We start from the raw sequence: 20,760 nt of genomic DNA, 5'->3' as shown, positions 1-20,760 counted from the left end.
GTCCCTGAAAATATTCTTCATTTTAAAGTCTATGTTGTCTGTTATGAGTATTGCTACTCCAACTTTCTTTTGATTCCTGTTTGCAGGGAATATTTTCTTCCATCCTCTCACTTTCAATTTGTATGTGTCCTAGAAATGAAGTGGGTCTCGTGAAGACAGCATATATATGGATCTTGTTTTTGTATCCATTCAGCAAGACTGTGTCTTTTGGTTGGGGTGTTTAGTCCATTAATATTTAAGGTAATTATTGATATGTATGTTTTTTTTTTTTTTTTTTGTCTTTTTGCTATTTCTTGGGCCGCTCCCGTGGCATATGGAGGTTCCCAGGCTAGGGGTCAAATCAGAGCTGTAGCCACCGGCCTACGCAAGAGCCACAGCAATGCAGGATCCGAGCCGCGTCTGCAACCTACACCACAGCTCACGGCAATGCCGGATTGTTAACCCACTGAGCAAGGGCAGGGACCAAACCCGCAACCTCATGGTTCCTAGTCGGATTCGTTAACCACTGCACCATGACGGGAACTCCTGATATGTATGTTCTTATTGCCATTTTATTAACTGCTTTTGATTTGTTTTTGTTGCTCTTTTTTCTTCCCTTTTTCTCTTCTCTTGTGGTTTGATGACTATCTTTAGTGTTGTATTTGAGTTGATTTTTCTTATTTGTGTATTAATTGTAGATTTTTGGTTTGCAGTTATTCTGAAGTTTTGATGTAAGAGTCTATATATATAAGAGATTCTTTTAAGTTGTTGGTCTCTTAATTGCAAGTGCATCTCCAGTGTCCTGCATTTGTACCCTCCCCTTCTCATGATTTCTGATTTTGGTGGTATAATCGTGCATGGATGATTTCGTATCTTTACTGTATATATACCTTTATTGGTGAGCCTTGTCATTTGTGGTGTTTTTGTTTCTGGTTGTGGCCTTTTCTTTTCTGCCTAGAGAAGTTCCTTTAGTGTTTGTTGTAAAGCTAGTTTAGTGTTGCTGAATTCTCTTAGCTTTTGCTTATCTGTGAAGCTTTTGACTTCTCCTTCAAATCTGAATGAGAGCCTTGCTGGGTAAAGTAATCTTGGTTGGAGGTTTTTTCCTTTCATGATGTTAAGTATATCATGCCACTCCCTTCTGGCCTGCAGAGTTTCTGCTGAAAAATCTGCCGATAACCTTATTGGGGTTCCCTTGTATGTGATTTGTTTCTTTTCCCTAGCTGCTTTCAAGATTTTCTCTTTGTCTTTAATTTTGGTTAGTTTGATTAATATGCATCTTGGTGTATTCCTCCTTGGGTTTATTTTATATGGTACTCGTTGTGCTTCCTGGATTTGAGTGAGTGGTTCCTTTCCCATGTTAGGGAAGTTTTCGGCTGTTATCTCTTGGAATATTTTTTCTGTCCCCTTCTCTCTCTCTTCTCCTTCTGGCACCCCTATAATATGAATGTTGGTACGTTTAACGTTGTCCCAGAGTCCTCTGAGACTCTCTTCATTTGTTTTCAGTCTTTTTTCTCTTTTCTATTCTGCATGCATGATTTCTACTAATCGGTCCTCCACCTCGCTTTTTCGTTCTTCTGCCTCCTGTATTCTGCTGTTAGCTGCTTCTAATGAATTTTTTATTTCAGTTATTGTATTTGGCATCTCTTCTTGTTTAAGTTTTATATCTTGTATCTCTTTGGTCAGTGTTTCCTGTAAATTATCCATCTTTGCCTCCAGTTTATTTCCAATGTCTTGCATCATCTTCAGCATCAACAGTCTAAAGTCTTTTTCCTGGAGGCTGAGAATCTCCTCATGGCTTAGCTGTTTTTCTGGGGTTTTTTCTTTCTCCCTCATCTGAGTTATAGTCCTCTGCCTTTTCATTTTTATAGGTTTTTGATGTGGTGACCTTCTTACAGATAATAGAGTTGTAGCCTCTCTTACTTCCAATGTCTGCCCCCCTGTGTCTGAAGTCAGTATGGGGGCTTGGTGTAGGCTTCCTGATGGGAGGGGCTGATGCCTGCCCCCTGGCAGGAGGAGCCGATTCTAATCCCTCTGGTGGGTGGGGCTTAGTCTCTGGATGGGATTAGAGGCAGCTGGGTGCCTGAGGGGTCCTTAGGTAGCCTGTTTACTGAGGAGTGGGGCTGTGATCCCACCTGGGTTGTTGTTTGCCCTGGGGCTTCTCAGCGGCTGGCTGATGAGTGGGGCCAGATTTTCCCAAAATGGCCACCTCCAGAGAAAGGCATGGCTGCTGAATACTCCTGAGAGCTTTGCTTTCAATGTCCTTCCCTCAGAACAAGCTACATTCACCCCTGTTTTCCCAGGATGTCCTCCAAGAACTGCAGTCAGGTTTGACCCAGATTCCCTTGAAGACTTTGCTTTGCCCTGGGACCCAGTGCATGTGAAAACCTGTGTGTGCCTTTTAAGAATGGGATCTCTGTTTCCCCCAGTCCCATGGAGCTCCTGTGCACAAGGCCCATTGGCCTTCCATGCCAGATGCTCTGGGGGCCCTTTCTCCTAGTGCCAGATGCCCATGCCTGGGGGTTTGATATGGGGCTCAGACATCTCACTCCTGTAGGTGAGTCTCTGTGATACAGTTACTTTCCAGTCTGTGGGGTTTCCCACCCGAAGGTATGGGGTTGCTTATATCATGTAATCACCCCTCCTACCTTTTGATGTGGCCTCTTCTTTGTCTTCTGGAGTAGGATATCTTTTTGAAAGTTTCTGGTCCATTTGGTTGAAGATTGCTCAGCATTTGGTTGTAAATTTTGTTGTTTTTAAGAGAGAAGTTGAGCTCCAGTCCTTCTATTCCACCACCTTAATCCCATCTAAGGATAAGCTTTTGAGTTCTTACTTTGGGCTACTAGAGATTTTGATACTGTCTCAAGTTCTTTTTTATTTCTGGTTAAACCTTCCACCAGCAGCTACTCAGCTTCTCTTTTAATGGGCTACAGTGTTTCAGGCTTTCATTTGGAAAGAGGCAGAGATTTCCTGTCTGATTTGTTTTATAATAATGTTTATTTTTAGAGTTTTTGCATCTTTGTTCATTAATAAGTGATATTGGCCTATATTTTTCTTTGCCTGTAATAACCTCATCTGGTTTTGAATGCAAGTTGTATCACAAATGATTTTTTTCCCCATTGTATGGAATAGTTTGCATAAGATTAGAATTTCCCAGTGCTCAAATGTTTGGTAGAATTTCCTAGAAATCTACCCGATCTTATGCGTGTGTGCGTGCGTGTGTGTGTGTGTGTGTGTGTGTGTGTGTGTGTGTGTGTGTATGTACTGAGACTACTTTACTGATTCAATTTTTTAAAGCTTATAGAACTTGGAGTTCCCATTGTGTCTCAGTGGTTAACGAATCTGACTAGGAGTCATGAGGTTGCACGTTTGATCCCTGACCTCGCTCAGTGGGTTAAGGATCTGGCATTGCTGTGAGCTGTGGTGTAGGTTGCAGATGCAGCTTCGATCCCGTGTTGCTGTGGCTCTGGTATAGGCCAGTGGCTACAGCTCCAATTAGACCCCTAGCCTGGGAACCTCCATATGCTGTGGGTGCAGCCCTAGAAAAGACTTAAAGACAGAAAAAAAAAAAAAAAAGCTTATAGAACTCTTAATGTTCTCTGTTTTTTTTTTAAAAAGAGTTGGTTTTTGTTAAGCTGTGTATTTCTGTTCATTTCATCTAAGTTTTCTTTGTCTTTTTTTTTTTTTTTGGTTTTTAGGGCCATACTTGTGGCAAATGGAAGTTACCAGTATAGGGGTCTAATCAGAGCTGCAGCTGCTGGCCTACACCCCAGCCACAGCAACTCAGAATCTGAGCTGTGTCTGCAACCTACATCACACTTCTTGGCAATGCTGGATCCTTAACCCCCTGAGCAAGGCCAGGGATCAAACATGCGTCCTCATGGATACTAGTCAGGCTCATTACCACTGAGCCACAATGGAACTTCCTTTTTTTTTTTTTTCTTCAAGTTTTCAAGTTTATAGGCACTTATTCATAACATTGTATCTGTTTATTCTCTGTAGCAACTATAGCTTTGCTTCGTTTTTATACCTGATTTTTAAAACGTTAATGCCTCTCTCTTTTTTTCCTCTTGATTATTTTCTCTGGCGATTTGCATGTTTTATTACTTTTTTGACCTCTATTAATCCTCTTCATTACACATTTATTTTCTTTAACTTCTGCTCTAATTTTTATTATTTTCTCTCATCTTCTTGAGTTTATTTTGCTGTTGTTTTTTCAGATTCCTTATGGTTGGATGATCACTTCATTAAGTTGAGCTTTTCTTTTTTTTTAATGTACACATTTAAGACTAAACCTTTAAGAACCTCTCTAACTGTGTCCTACCCTTTTGGTACATAATATTTACATAATATATTATTCTGGTAATTTTTTAAATGTTCATTTCTTCACAAATATTTTCTAAGTAGTTTATATTTCCAGTTTGAATTTTTTATTGATAGGTTGTTCAGAAATGTATTTTGAATTTTCAAATATTTTTCCTCTAGTTATGTATTTTTAAATAACTAAAGTGCACCGGGGTTAAAGGCTATGTTTTGCATAATACCAGTTATTTCGCATAGTGATTTTAAGTTGCCTAGCTTTATGACCTAGCTTTTAGTCAGTTTTCATAAATGTTTAATGTCAACTTTACCAATTATATAAAGTGTCCTTTTGTTGGATATAATGGGCAGCCAGATGTATCAGATGTAGTTGTATATGAGCATGTTGGATGAGTTATGATGGAGGAGATAATACCTAATGGTGACCATAAGGTAATATTTCTTTTTCTTTTTTTTTGTCTTTTTGCCATTTTCTTGGGCCATTCCTACGGCATATGGAGGTTCCCAGGCAAGGGGTCTAATCGGAACTGTAGCCACCGGCCTACACCAGAGCCACAGCAACGCGGGATCCGAGCTGCGTCTGCGACCTACACCACAGCTCATAGCAACGCCAGATCCTTAACCTACTGAGCAAGGCCAGGGATCGAACCCGCAGCCTCATGGTTCCTAGTTGGATTCATTAACCACTGAGCCACGACGGGAACTCTGTATTTCTTTTTAAGTAAGACAGAAGGACTAGGACAGTAGTCTTAAAGTTGGAGTTTCCATAGATATTGGAAGTCTTTTATTACTCTGTCTAAGGAGTATATGGAAGACTTGTAGATTTGAGCAGCCCAGGATTTGTTGTGGTTTCAGCTTCCATTTTTTGTCCTCTTGCAGATCTTAAACCAGGGAAGAATTGTAGTTGCTTAAATTGACTGTTCATTTTATTGAAATATCTCATAAATGAATTGAGATTTATAGAATGGTTCCTGACCCAGTTGCTTCTATGAGAGTGAGTGCTAGCTGATATTTCCAATATTTCTAACCCTGCAGAACCCAGACCTGGAAAATGTGGTGAATGGTATAATTGACTGATTCTGCTAAGGGCTTGATCTAGTTCATAAAGAGGCCAGTGCAGCATTCTGCCAGCTGGCTTAAGAAATATCTGGAACAAGGCAGGAAGCAGCAGACCAGTTCCAGGAGGGCTTACCAACCCATAACTTAGGCAAGGAGGCCAAAATTCAGACCAATTCAGTTCTCCAATATGTCCATCTAGAAGGCTCCTACTTATAAGCATTTCTTAGAAAGTAGATTGGTGCTTTTATCCAGGAAAAGGCACCCTGGATGCTGAGACCACTCCAGTGTCTCTCCAGACTATTTATGAATGATTCTTGCTGTTGGAAACAATCCTCTGGTGGACACAGAGCACATGTTGACACCTTTAGTTTGATTTATTGCTCTTCCTCAAATTAGAGGAATGGAGATGCATGCTCCCATTATTTTGTGGAGCTCATGACCTTACAGCTTCTAGAGGGAGTCCAGGTACTCGCAGATGTAGGCAAGCTGGGGTGAGCACCTGTGAAATAGAGAACCTGGCCCAGAAACAAGAAAGAAAGGCTTCTGGGACACAGTGGCTTACAGCGCAGAAGGGAATTTATATAGAACCAACCAGCCCTAGGAATCCCCCTGGAAGGTTGGTGGGAAGTAGTGACATACTAATCCTAAATCCTCTTTGTGGTGGTTGATGCCAGTGCTTTTCTTACCTGGGCTTTCAGTAGTTGAGCACACTTTTGTGGCTGGAAGATTTGTTCTTATTTTCTTTCAAATTGAACATCTACTGGTATAGTATTTTGTTGAGAATTTTGTTTTAGAAACCAATATTTAGCTACTAGGTTTTGGTTTCCAGTATTCAAACTTTTGGAAAATTGAGATGTTTTCCATCATTGATACAGTATTTGCTATGCCACATAAGATGTGATGTTTACCAATTAAATGTGGAGAGGCTCAGAGTCTGAGAGAGTTGAAAGATCCATCCATGTCACATATCAGAATATTGCCCAGCTATAGTACTTTGGCAGTCTTTTTGTTCTTAGTTCTCTGTGATTTTTCAGAAAATACCAAATTCCTTTGGCATTCTGTTATAGCAATTCAGTTGGACTTTATTTTTATGGCAAGGGGTTTTATAGCCAGGATGATAATGGCTTTAAAAAATAATAGAACCATTTAGACTGCTGCTATATCCTGCTAAAAGTATAGAGTGCTGCTCTATTTTTCACATATTTGTATTATTTATGAAGATTGACCCACCTCCATCCTGACAGTTGTCATTTGGTATACCTTGCCGGTTTTATTGGAAGTCCAACAGTATGATGACTTCTATCTTTTTGGAGGGCACTTTTGAAGGTATAGCGCTGTCTGAATAGTAATTCCATTACCTTGAGGTAACTATGCTAATTAGTACCATTTTTGAAACGTCTTTTCCTTGTGTCACTTTCTCATGTCATAATAAAATGATTTATAACATTTATAGGCATTTATAATGACCTATAACACTTTTTTAGTGATAGTGTGGATATACCATAACATAATCAATTTCCTGTTGAATATTTAGGCATTTTTCAATTTTTCCTTATGAATTCCTAGAAATAAAATTACTTTATTTAAAAGTATAAAAATTTTTAAAGGTTTTTGTTACTTATTGCCATGTTGTCCTCCATATATATTGTACTGATTTGTATTCTCATCAGCAATGTATAAAAGTAGACTTTTCACAAAAACTTTCAATAAGGCCAGGTATCTTAACATCTTAAATTTTAAATTTTCACCAATTTTGTAGAAAAACTATAACTATTGTAACTTGACAGTTTTCACATATTTATGGGAAATATGAGATAGTTCTTTCCCATCAGTTTTTTCTTTTGTTAATTTCTGATTCCCATCCATTGTTCATTTTTTTCTCATTAATTTATAAGAATTCTATATGTTTAGAATTTAACTGTTTATCAGCCATATGTGTTTAAAAATATTTTTCCACTTTCATTTTACTTTTAATTTTGTTTGTATTACTTTTGAGGTACTGAAATTTAAAATTTTTATTTGTCACATTCGTCAGTGTTTATGCTTCCTTCTTTTGGTGTTATGGGTTGAAAGACTTCCTTGTGAGATAAGAAAAATGTTCAATTATATTTCTTCCCATTTTAAAGTTATTTTATTTTTGACATTTAACTTTCTAAATCATAAAAATGTATTAGTAAATTTTCAAGTAAATTATGACTTAGTTTATAGTTCATCATGTTTCATTATTATTCATTATATATAGTTCATCATTATTCATTCTTCTGAAAACTTTCGACATTTGTACTTCTGATAAGGATATCAGCTGAAATGAACAACTGAAAGAAATGGAATTGATCATACTTTTATTGACTGCTTTTATTGACTGCTTTGGTTAAAGTTTTGGTGGAGGAGTTCCTGCTGTGGCACAGTGTGTTAAGAATCCAGCTGCAGTGGCTTGGGTTTCTGTGGAGGCATGGGTTCATTCCCTGCCCTGGTGCAGTGGGTTAAAGGAACTGGGGTTGCTGTAGCTGTCAAATTGGAACTACAGCTGCCAGCCTACACCACAATCACAGCAACACAGGATGTGAGCTGCATCCGTGACCTACACCACAGCTCAAGGCAATGCCAGATCCTTAACCCGCTGAGCAAGGACAGGGATCGAGTCCTCATGAATGCTAGTCGGGTTTGTTACCATTGAGCCATGATGGGAATGCCACAACTTTCATATGTAACATACAGCTGTGTTAGTTATATTTTATTGTACATTGCCTCTCTATTACTTTACCTTGTAAACGGAAGTTTGTACCTTTTGATTACCTTCATGCAATTACCCCTTCTTCCCCCAGCCCCACCTCCACCTCTGGTAACCACAACTTTGATCTTTTTTTTTCTTTATGATCTTTGTTAGGGTTTAACAAATGGATGAGACTAAGATTCTAGTGTGTCACTATTAATCTGTACTTCTGATCCAGACGTGGCTTTTCATGCATCATTATCTTGACCTGGACTCTCCTATATTCCCTGTTTCCTGTTTGGTGTCTGAACCACAATTCTATGTTGACCAATCCTTCTTGGCCTTCCCAGTTCCAATCTGTAGCCTCCCCTGCCTGATTCATCAAAATTCTTAGATGGCTCCACTGTGACAATAAGAAAGGTGCATCTGACTAGCTGACTTTTCCCAGAGTTCTCCATGTACTGGTATTTGGCTTAGATATTTTAGTTACGCAAGTAAATCTTATAGAGCATGGACTTGCATTTGAACTCCCCCTACAGTTTATCTGCACTTAATGATATATTTGTAGTGGATATCTGTGATGTCTCTTAAGAAGTTTCAGAATTCATCATTTTCTTTTGTAACACCTCACCAACTCAGTTTCAGCTGTGCTGCGGTTCTTCCATTTTCTTGTGTCATGCCTTGAGGTATGTTTGTATTTGTCATAAGAAAGAGAAATAATAATAGTCATGATGACAGCAATAAGGCAGGACCAAAGAAAAGTGCCAACTAAGAAAGGAAGAAAAAAGAAATAAAATCAGCAAGATAAGTTTATTTTAGCAATACAACTAGGGGACAGTAACTTGGTTATAACAATGATCAATAACAAAGTAATTTGGTAATAACAATGGCTGTTTCTAAGCCTCCTATTAAATTCTTTATGTTGTCTGATTACCACTAATTCAGTTTGGAAGACTTAAATAAAAGTGTTCCCATTAAGCATTTACCAAATAGAGCTGACCTGTATTCATTTATATACTTCTTCACCACCTGCCATACCACTTGAGGTCATAAAAGTGAAGCTTCAGGGAGTTCCCATCGTGGCTCTGAGGTTAGCAAACCCAACTAGCATCCATCAGGACTTAGGTTCCATCCATGGCATCACTCAGTGGGTTATGGATCTGGCATTGCTGTGAGCTGTGGCGTAGGTCACAGACACAGCTCAGATCCCGCATTGCTGTGGCTCTGGCATAGGCCAGCAGCGACAGCTCCGATTCGACCCCTGGCCTGGGAACATCCATATGCCGCGGGTGCAGCCCTAAAAAGACAAAACAACCAAAAAAAAAAAAACCAAACACAACACATACTTTTTGATAATATTTAAAGCTCTCCACATTTTTTTGTGAAAGAATTCAGAGTCAAGATTTTTGTTTGCTGTAGAGCAATGACATTCTGCAAATATATATTAAGAACAACAATGATAATTTTGTAGTTTTCCTCGGCAAGTATCAAGTTATGAGGCCCAAAGTGCTAGCTATGTTGTTACCATATGCTGCATCTTTGTTTTTATGCAGTATAATCTCAAGCCTTCCATCAATTCAGAACAATTAGTTATACTTCTTTGTATGGAAAAAGTGGCATAGTACATTTCAAATCATTAAAGACTAATTGAAATTGTTGAGAGCTTAGCCTTCCAAGCAGTTTTTGGAAAATAAGTGATGTTTATGATAAGTCATAAATGTAAGGAGATGCTTTTATGAATTGGAATTAAATGACTGTTACTAATTGATGTAACCAATAAAAGCAATTTTCTTTTACGCTTCAGACAGTTGGGCAATCTATTGGTTTGAATTTCAATAGCTTATTCATTTTATATTTTATATTTCCATTAGCATTTCTACATTGCAACTCCATAAGGCATTTGAAAGAGGATGTAGATGAAATGTGAGACTACACTTGGTTTCCAAACTTTTCTTTGTTAAGGGGAGGATAGTAGGGTTCTGGGTAAGATACCCTGGCCCAGTGCATTAAGTCTATGAGGAAAACAGATGGAAATTATAACAAACTGAACCAAAACAAAAGCTAAGAAACTTGTCCTGAAAGCTCTAAAGCAGTGGTTTGTAATCTTCCTCTCAGATCCCTGGAGGCCTTGGATATATTAAGAACCACTATAACTCAGTGGTTCTGAACCTGACCAACAGTCAGAATTCAGATCCCCCGTATAACCCCCTCCTCCCACCAATTATATTTTAATCGTTCAGGTTGAGGCTAGGGCATCAATAGTTACTTAAAGTTCCCCAAGTGTTTCTAGTGTTAGGAAGCATTGCCAACCACTGCTCTATTCTTAGGAATATCTAACAGTGTCTGTAGACTGAAGAATTACCATATAGACATACATCTTGTATTACTTTTTCTTTGTAATTTATGGACACAGTGACTCAGATACAAATTCTTTAAACATTTCATGGAGTTAAAAGGAGCTTTTTGTGTTTACCTGTTTTCTCATCTATAGGTTCTAAAAACATAATTATCATGTGGACATTCTCAGACTTACAGAGTTTGGTCATCTGGGCTATGAAGGACTCAAGGTAGAGCTGAAATTGAGGTTAAACTTATAGGTTAAATGGCGATCAAGACCCATGTGCACTGGATAATTTTACTATAAAGTGTTGGGCAGAGAAGCCTTAAACACAGAGGGGATAAAAGAGATCTTTGTGACCCATCCTTACTATGAGTCTAAGAACTGAATTAAGATTCTTGGCTCTGGGAGTTCCCGTCGTGGCGCAGTGGTTAACGAATCTGACTAGGAACCATGAGGTTGCGGGTTCGGTCCCCGCCCTTGCTCAGTGGGTTAAGGATGAGGTGTTGCCGTGAGCTGTGGTGTAGGTTGCAGACGCGGCTCGGATCCCGCGTTGCTGTGGCTCTGGCGTAGGCCTGTGGCTACAGCTCCGATTAGACCCCTAGCCTGGGAACCTCCATATGCCGTGGGAGCGGCCCAAGAAATAGCAACAACAACAAAAGACAAAAAGACAAAAAAACAAAAAAACAAAAAAAACAAAAAAACAAACAAACAAACAAACAAAAGATTCTTGGCTCTGGTACCTGCTTTGGGGAGCCTTGAGTGGCTTCTCTGAGAAAGTGAAAAGAAGAGAGGATAGATTTCCTTTTGCTTTGAGGCTTCCTATATGCCTCTAAAATATATCTCCCAGAGGCTGTCAAATGCGGTGAACATAGCTCTCTTTTCAAGGACTTGAAAGCTCAGATTGCAGAAGGTAGCTCTTTCTATAGCCCTAATGGACCTTGCAGGTGGGACCCATTTTCTGAGTACATTCTGTGGCATCACATTCAATTCAGGAACTTGCAGAGGAGGCTGTAAGTGCAAGATCCTGGGTCAGAGATGTGCCCAGTTACTGTTGTCTCTGCAGTAGGCACAGGTCAGTTCCATTGCTAAAAAGTAAAAATTGCTTTTGGCCTTACAACTTTATCTTTTTAAATAGTAAGAATTATAGCTGTGTGTCACATGCAAATAATCAGTCTGCACAAAAGGCACTAAGAATATCCCTGTACTTCTCAAGAACAGCAATACTTAAAATATCTGTGATAGGGAAAATATTATGACATAAAAATACTCGAAGCAAGAAGAGTCTACCACCATCATAAGAAACTCATTCCAGATTTTAACAACCTTATTACTGAAGCCCTTACTTTAATTTATTAGAAATCTCTCCTGTTGTAGATCATTTCTTGTTCTTTTGTCCTAAGGGAGATGAATAAAAATTGGACACCATTCTCCATGTGATATTTCATTATAGACCTAGAGGCATTTTTTTTAGTTTCCTATTCAAGTTTCCATCTTCAGCAATAAATAGGCACAATGTTTCTACCTTCTTATTGATTCTGTTTCCTCCTTACCTGGCCTCATGTGAAGCTTTGTGTGAGTGAGGCAGACTCCTGAGGAACTCAGGCAAAGTTACTGAGTAGAGTCCCTCATCCTTATCTAAACAGTCTCTTCTTTGCATTCCACGTCACTTTCCTAATTTAAAACTATCTGTCTGTCTATCCATCTAGCTACCTACCTATATCGCAAACCACTCTGAGGCTAATAACACCATGCAGATGGCCTGTAGTTAACTAAACCTCCACATATCCATAAAGGAACTCATATTCCCCTCTCAGAAACTGTCCCCTCCCCATGTTCCTCACTCAGTGAATCCACTGCTCACCCAGGTACCTGCACCAGTTATTTGGAGTTGTTCTTCACTTCTCTAGCATTAGGAACCTCACATCAAATTAATCAGCAAATGCTATTGATTCTACCTCCTAAATATGTTTCAGCCCAATCCTTTCCCATCACTCCTACCAGCACTAACTCTCATCCCAGTCCAGAGATGGTTCATCTCCACCTGGACCTCTAGCTTCCAGCTCCTTCTTTACATGTAAACCATAGTAACTCTTCTTAAAATGAGGAATCACTCACGTTACTCCCACCCACCTTCTTAAACGTCTCTAGTGACCTCTGCTTCTTCTGTGGTAAATTTACAATTTTAAACCCGGTCTCTGTGCACCCCTTCATCAGCCTCCCTCTGGTCTTTCCTGTTCCATCTCTGACTTTTCCCTTAAGAGCCATCTTCAACTTCTCTCATTTCTTCAAATTCACCAGCTTTCTCTTGTTTCTGGGTTTTAGACACTATTCCCTCTCCCTGGGACACTGATCCTTTGGCTGTCAGCTTAAAAGTTCCACTTTCCTTGAGAGATTTTTTTCCCTGACCCCAGACTAAGATGTGCCCAACCCCCACCCCACTTTGCCAGGCCGTGTGTTCCACAGTGCCCTGTGTTTCCCTTACTACTCTAATCACTTGCAGGCATTGCTTGGCTAACAAAATCTGTTTTTTTTTTTGCTGTCTTCCATTTTTTAAACTTTCCTTCTCTCTCTAACATCCCTTTATCTAATTCTTTTCCTAGTTTTCTTCATATCCTACAGTTAATTTGGGCTAAGTTTTCAACTTTGGGCTAAGTTTTCTTCACTTTTTTTAAATTGGAAAATTAATCTAGAGATTAATATACATTAGGAAAGTGTGCAATTGTATTAACTCTTCTAACCTCTCATTAGATGGATTATATCAAGTTCTGAGTTAATTTGTGAGAATGATCCCGTAAGTATTATAATGAAGACATGGACAAAGCATGTTTTATGATGCATTATTTTAAAAAAACCACTGAGACTTAATGAAATAAATCGTTCTTCCCAGCTTTTAAATTGGAAGATTAACACCACATATATCAACATAATTATCTTTTCTCCTCGAGTTACAAGTTTATCAGATGAGTGTAGAAAGTTGGAGAGATGTCGAGGAGGGTTTAATACATTTCTGTTCCCCCTGGTCATGCACAAGCATCCCTATGTCTGTTGTTTTTGTGTGGCTTTGGGTATTTTGGCAATGAATACCCCATGGTCTTCATAGTTTTAAATACTCATAGTTGGAGTTTGATGAATGAGGCCCTTCTCCAGAGATGCAGATTCTGCATCACAAAGGTATGAGCAGAAAGGCTTGCCTATTCCATCATGGATTTTCAAGTCCAGACTCATATGGTTCACACCACTGATATGTAACCACTCTCAGAATGTGCCCTACTCTCCTTGTTTCTTCTGTTTTTAGACTTTTTATATGAATGAATTTTATTGACCTTACTAATGACTAAGCTTTTCATCATTTAGGACAGTTGTTTTCATATGAGAATCACCTTTGAGCATTTAAAACCCATTAAAAACCAGTGCTTCATATTGATTGACTTGATTTGGGATGAGGTAGAGCCCAGGCACCAGTATTTTGGAAAACCTCAGGTAATTCTCACATCCAGCCAGGGTGGAGAAATACTGATTTGGGTCAGAGAATGCACCTCACTTTGCTTAATAAACTGGCTTATCAACCTTCTTGACTTTATTTATATGTAGCTTTTCACCTTCAGCTCCACCTTCCCCATTCCAGTAAATGGCACTTCCAGCTATATCGTTTCTCAAACTAAAATTGCGATTCATTCTTCTTTCTCTGGTCCCCCGTGTCTAGCCGATTCATGAGGAAGTACTGTAGACTCAACACCTCCATCTACTTCTCCTTACCTCCACTGCCTTTCTCTTAACCCAGACTGTCTTCTCGCTTTACCTGGACCACTGAAATTTCCTAGCTGGTTTTTCCTACTCCAGCCCTGTATCATCTTCCACAAAGTTCCTAATTTTTAAAAAATAGTTTTAAATCTTTTATTATAATTTCAAACATTTAGGCAAGAATAGGCCACCAAGGTTTGTAGAATCTTAACATTGTACTCTATTTGCCTCACAGTTTCATTTTTTTTAAAAAAGGAAAACTCTGTTAGAGTTGAAGCCTCCCTGTCCTTCTCCTTGATGCCATTTCCTCTCCTCGTCCCTGGAGGTAACCACTTAAAGCAATTTAAGTTTATTCTTCCCATGCATGCATTATGCTATTGCTACATATATGAGTGCATACATAATATGTAGTATTGTTTTGAAATATTGGCAGTATTATATAGATGGTATCAGATTGCAGCTTGTTTCACATAATATGTTTTTGATATTGGTTTATGTTAATATAAGCAGCTTCAGTTTATTTAAATTTTTGTATAGTTTGCTATCAAAACGAGATCATAAATTGTTTTTTATTGACCAATGTTCAAATGATTTTCAATTTTTTGTTTTCATAATTTATATTGCTGTAAACATTTGTGTGTCTTTCCTCTATAGATGTGCAAAAGTATCTCAAATACATGCCAAGAAGTGAAATGTGGGGCCTGAGGGCCTTTTCAACTTTTCTAAGATTTTGCATAATTGCAATAGGGCTTTTGAAAAAAAGCCCTATTACTCAAGAAAAATGTTGTGGAGCACCTCCTGTATGCTAGTGTGAAGCAGTAAATGAGAGACAAAAGATTTGCTGTCTTAGATCTTATATGCCAGTGGTGGGAGAGCAAATAAACTAATAAGATGATTTCAGAGAATGCTAAGTGCTGGGTGATGAATCATAGCATCCTTCTGCTTCAAGATCTTCAGTGATTTTCCACTGCATTTAGAATAAAATAACTTCTTTCTGGTCCTATAAGACTTGGTACCATCTGGCTCTTGCCTTCCTCTTCCATTTTGCCTTTGGCTTCCTGTGCTCTCACCTTTGACCTTTGAGTTTTGGGAACTTGCCAAGCTCTTTCTTGCTTCAGGACCTTTGCATATACTGTTCCAGCTTCCTGGAAAGTTCTTCCCACCATTCTTTGGCAACTTCTTACTCGTGATTCAAGTCACAGCTTATTTGTCCTGTTTTTAGAGACACTTTCCTTCTTACCCCTAACAATAGGTCCCTTCTTTTGTCTGTCTCATGATGCCTTGTATTTTCTTCAATATCACTTACCACAGTATATGATTATAAATTTACATGTTTTCTGCCTCCCCTGCTGGATTGCCAGTTCCATGAAGGCAGGGATATTGCGTCTTACATTTTCTGTTACATTTTCTAGCTCATGGCCTGACACAAAATGGTTCCTCAGTGAATTTAAAAAAATTAATACAAATTAGTGTTTTCCTGAAAGTTTGGTTTGTAGGTTCATTTGGAGCAGGAGGTTTGTTTTTGTTTGGGTTTTGATTTCCCTCTCTTCTTTAGGACTCTCCTCTCCCTAACGTAGGGTTTAGAATGGCCTCCATAAGTCCCAGGCCAGAATCAGGCCTTACCACAGGGAGAGCTCCTGTCCTTGTGATACTGGGATATCAGTGAGCTTGTGGAGGGTCAGTGGTATTTGGCCTCAGGTCTATCACCTTGTTTGCAGCCAGCTTCCCTAGGCCTGTAGTCAGAGACACTTTATAGCTCTAGACGGTGGTGTACAGCAGTGCTTTGTTTTTATTTTTTAAGCCTCTTTTAATAAGGAAATATTGAGAGTACTGAGTGAAGCCTCATGTCAGCCCCTGGCTTGAAGCAGTGAGCCTGGATCCAGTTTATCTTCTTCCTTGGACCATTTTAAGACTTCCAGGAGCCAGTCTCTCTCTCTCTCTCTCTCTTTCCTCTGCCCTCACTATCACTCTTTCCCTCCCTTCCCTCCTTCCTTCCTTTCTTTCCATTTGAAAGTAAGTTGAAGGTATTTCATCCTCTAATACTCTAACATGTATATCCTAAAAATAATATTCTCCTACATAATTACAATACCACTATCACACCCAAGAAAGTTATGTGGATACAGTGATACTACCCAACATAAAGTCCATGTTCAACTTTCTCTAATTTGGTCTTCCCCCAAAATTATATAACAATTTCCAGTGAAGGATCCCACATTTCATTTAGATTTCAGGTCTCCTAAGTCTTCTTTAAAACAGCACGGTGCCTGTGGCTTTATTTTATTTTCATTTTTCACTTACTTTGTCTCTGATGATGTTAACATTTTTGGAGAGTTCAGGTCAGGCTTCTTATAGAACAACAAATACTCTGCATTTTAATTAATTTTCTTTTCCTGAATGATCAGATTCAGATGTTGAACAAGAACATTCCATGTTCTTGATGATGATGGGTCCTCCTCATTGCGTTGAATCAAGGGCTATTTTGTCTCATTAATGGTGATGCTAAGTTTGATTACTTGTTTAATCTGGTGTCCACCAGCTCTCTTCATGATGAAGACCTCTTCTCTTTGAATTTAATGAGAAATCTCTTGGGCGACACTTTAGGACTAAGGGAATATCCTTTTTAATAAATTTTTCACTCAATGGTATTGGCATCTCTTGATGATCCTTGATTGCATCTATTATGGTATTGGCAGTTGTGAAATAGATATTATGTAATTTTATCATTCCTTCTACATTTTTAAAGTGACATTCTGTAAAGAAGCCTTTTACCTCCTTCCTCCCCATGTCTACACTTAAAATTTTTTTTTGAGTATTGAAAAAGTGTCAGTATGGGCTCATAGATTCTATTTTTTTCACAAGATAATTTTGAACAATAGTACTTTGCTGCATATTTTTCATGGTGTTTAACATATGTTTATTATGAATTTTTCTGATATGATATTTCATAGCTAATTATCTATATGAAATAATATATTTTAATAAATAGCATAACGTGAAGTTCTATTAATAACATCTGCCTCTTCCCTGTTTTTGATGTGGTGTTGTAGTGGAGTTTAAAGTTTCATTGTTCATTTACCATGGTTAACAACTGGTGGTGATTTATATTCATTTGTGTTCCTTTCGTAAATTCAACATGAAATCAAATCTGTAATTGTTGTTAAAAATTCGTGGGGTAAATTTCCCAGTGGTGAAGTATTATACACAGAAATAAACTTCTCTGTCCTCCCTGACAGCAATGAACATGCAGTTAATGCCCTCTCTGTCTTATTTTTAGGATCGAAGATTCAATGATGAAATCGACAAGCTAACTGGATACAAGACAAAATCACTACTGTGTATGCCTATCAGAAGCAGTGATGGTGAGATTATTGGTGTGGCCCAAGCAATCAATAAGATTCCTGAAGGTGCTCCATTTACTGAAGATGATGAAAAAGTAAGATTTCATTCTTTTTGTGACTTACACTCTGCTACTTGATCATTGATTGCTGTTCTCCCTGAAAAGGACAGGAATTATATGAATAGCTGTTGGATTAGCCCTTTCATGGATCGAAGAGCTTTTTCTCATATTACACACAAAATGTAAAGGGATTTTTTTTTTTGGTATTTCATAGAATGTGGTATAAGGGAAAATAATTACTTCATCTTTTTCTTAGCTTACTTTTCATTGCAAGCCCCAGTAGCATTTTTATTATTCCCTAGTCTTTATCTTCCTTATAAATAAGCTTTTTAATTGAGGATCACAACACCACCACACATGGCCCAAGGGAAGATTGAGGAGATAGGAAGATTACTGTGTTTCAGAAGCTCAGAACTTTCTCTTGTGTTTTCATAACTACTGTGAAGAATTGTTTCCTCCAGTTTTTTGTTTGTTTGTTTGTTTGTTTAGGGCTGCACCCACAGCATATAGAGATTCCCGGGCTAGGGGTTGAATTGGAGCTATAGCCGCTTACCTACACCATAGCTACAGCAACGTGGGGTCCGAGCCATGTCTGCCACCTACACCACAGCTCATGGTAAGGCCAGATGCTTAACCCACTGAGCTAGGTCAGGGATGGAACCTGCGTCCTCATGAATGCTAGACAGATTCATTTCCGCTGAGCCATGACGGGAGCTCCCATTTTCTTCAGTTCTTATATAAAAATCTCAATAAAATGAATGTTATTTAATTATTGATAATACCATTAATTTTTGTCCCTGAAGAGTGGTTGACCTCGGCAGAAATGATGTATTTTTTGTCTGAAAGTTTGAGTTCCCTCACCAGTATTTTATTCACCAGCTCATTTTAAAAGAGAGACCAAGTCCTGATTTTGAATCTCTTACCTTCATATTGAATAGAATCTGGTGGAATATTCATAAAATTTGTGGTAAAAGCAAATCTCATGTTAGTTTATTTAAGTTTGATGACTGTCATATTAAATTAAAAATTAGATTAGATTAAAAAAACACTTTATAATTTAACCTTCTGGCTGAGAGGTTGCTATTTGCTGGTGCTGATTACTAATGCATTAAATTAATGCAAATGTTCTGGTATAAAAGGTCAACATAAAATGTGATTATAAGGAAACAAGATTTTTAAGCGATAAGAGTCCTTTCTTTAGTCAAATTAGAATAGCCCAAATCTTGGAAAGCGTTTGTAAATCCTTAGAGCATGATACGACCTCAGGCAAGATCTTACCAATTCAGTAAACAACTATGTGTGCAGGGCACTGTAAGAAGCAAAGATAAATCCCAGATGTGTTCTACCATGCAGGAGCTGCACAAGGCAGAAGGCAAGATCAGCAATAAGAAGTCCCAGGGCATACTATGAGTGTCTAGGAAAGTCAGGGTTAATCTTACTTGAAGAATCTGAAGAGGCTTCTTGGAAGAGAAGACATTTGATCTGACCTCTGAAGAAAGCATAGGCTTCCCTAAGATAAAGCTAGGTGAGAAGGTGAGACTGTTTAGGAATGTATAAATGTCGTCTACCTCATTCACTGTTCAAATGTTTTCATGGGATGTACAGATAGAGCAAAAATTTTATTCTGTGCATTTTGCACCAAAGATGACAGTCCTTTAATAATGTGCCTCTTGTAAGGATTTAGATAGGAGGATTTGAGTTTTGTCCTTCTGAGTATAACAACCACATGCCCACAACATCTCCCAGTTTATGCACAGATATTAGTCCTGTTTTCCCTCTGTTTCCTTCATTTAAGAGGATCCCATTTTATATTTAATTCTCATCTCTGATTCCATTTATGTTAGATTTGTTTTCTGGACTTTTCTCAGTGGATTTATACTTATGATCTAGTGCCTCATGAGCTCTGAATGATTTAAAGGGAAGGTCCGCACAGGGTTTTTTGTACTTGCTTTGAACAGCACCAGTGCTTAGCTCTCCTGAGAATGAGGGCTTGGACTGCGCTCACCTAAGGACAGGCATTCTGCTCTGCGTGAGCCACTTAAACTCTGACTTTCAGTCTCCTCATCGGTCACCTAGACTATTTGCCATTCTATGTCATGAGAATTAAAGAAGGTCATCATTAACAAATACTTTGCAGATGTTCCCATCATGGCTCAGGGGAAACAAATCTGACTAGTGTCCACAAGGACACAGGTTCCATCTCTGGCCTTGCTCAGTGGGTTAAGCATCTGGCATTGCTTTGAGCTGTGGTGTAGGTCACAGACGGGGCTCAGATCCAATGTTGCTGTGGCTGTGGTGTAGGCTGGCAGTTGCAGCTCCAATTTGACTCCTAGCCTGGGAACCTCCATATGCCGTGGGTGTGGCCCTCAAGAGACCAAACAAACAAACAAACAAACAAAACCTTTGCAAGATGTAGGAAACTAGTCAAATGCAAACCTTATAGGCTTTCTATGAAATCCTATGAAATTGGATTGTGATGATCATTGTACAACTATAAATGTAATAAATTCATTGAGTAATAAAAAAAATGCAAACCTTAACATTTTTAAAAACTATTTTCCCAAAGAGTTTTAAAATGTTCTTTTATACTTGTCACTTATCCGTAGGCAATTTATTTCTTAGATTTAACCTCATTTGAATATTTCCTCACTCAAATGTTATATTTTTCTCCTCTGCAGTTATCCCATGTGCCCACAGTAGCATTTTATTTTTCCAGGCTGTGCAATTTCTTTGCCTGACTAAAAAAATCCTACTCTAGTCTCACTTCTTAGAAGAGACCTTTCCACATAGGGCAGATATATTATGTTCATGCTGGTGACACTGGACGGACTATATTTTTATTTCAAATTCTGTATCAGGTTATTGTTCTTTCCTGCAAGAAGTCTATACATTGTAAACCAAACAGGAGTGGTGAAGAAAGAAAAAATAGAAAATAAAATCTATCAATGATTAATAGGAAAGAATAAGATTCAGATACTTTTTTCAAATTAGAGAGGATATTGTGGCATAATGGCTTCATATGGTCCAGATAGTGAGTGTACGTGGATTGAAATTCCCTATCTGCCAAAGCCCTATGTTACCTTAGGCAAGTTACTTAGCCTCTCTCCAGTTTCTTCCTCTTAGAACAGATATTTTAATACTTATTTCCTAGGCCTATAGGGGGATTAAATGAAAAAAATACAGAGAAAGAACTTGGAAGAGCACCTAGCA

At 38.4% G+C, this 20,760-nt stretch overlaps 1 protein-coding gene across 2 annotated transcripts in view; it reads left to right on the top strand.

Moving 5' to 3' along the window:
• Positions 1 to 20,760, top strand: part of PDE11A (phosphodiesterase 11A) — a 418,185-nt gene that overhangs the window by 65,392 nt on the left and 332,033 nt on the right. For both annotated transcript variants that reach the window (XM_021076417.1, XM_021076416.1), the window contains exon 2: positions 17,428 to 17,586. In XM_021076417.1, the coding sequence (XP_020932076.1) occupies positions 17,428 to 17,586 (159 nt within the window). The remainder of the gene's footprint in view (positions 1 to 17,427; positions 17,587 to 20,760) is intronic.

Source organism: Sus scrofa, chromosome 15 (genome assembly GCF_000003025.6).
Source record: "Sus scrofa isolate TJ Tabasco breed Duroc chromosome 15, Sscrofa11.1, whole genome shotgun sequence".
NCBI classification, from domain to species: domain Eukaryota; kingdom Metazoa; phylum Chordata; class Mammalia; order Artiodactyla; family Suidae; genus Sus; species Sus scrofa.
This window is presented reverse-complemented; position numbering and strand designations above follow the sequence as displayed.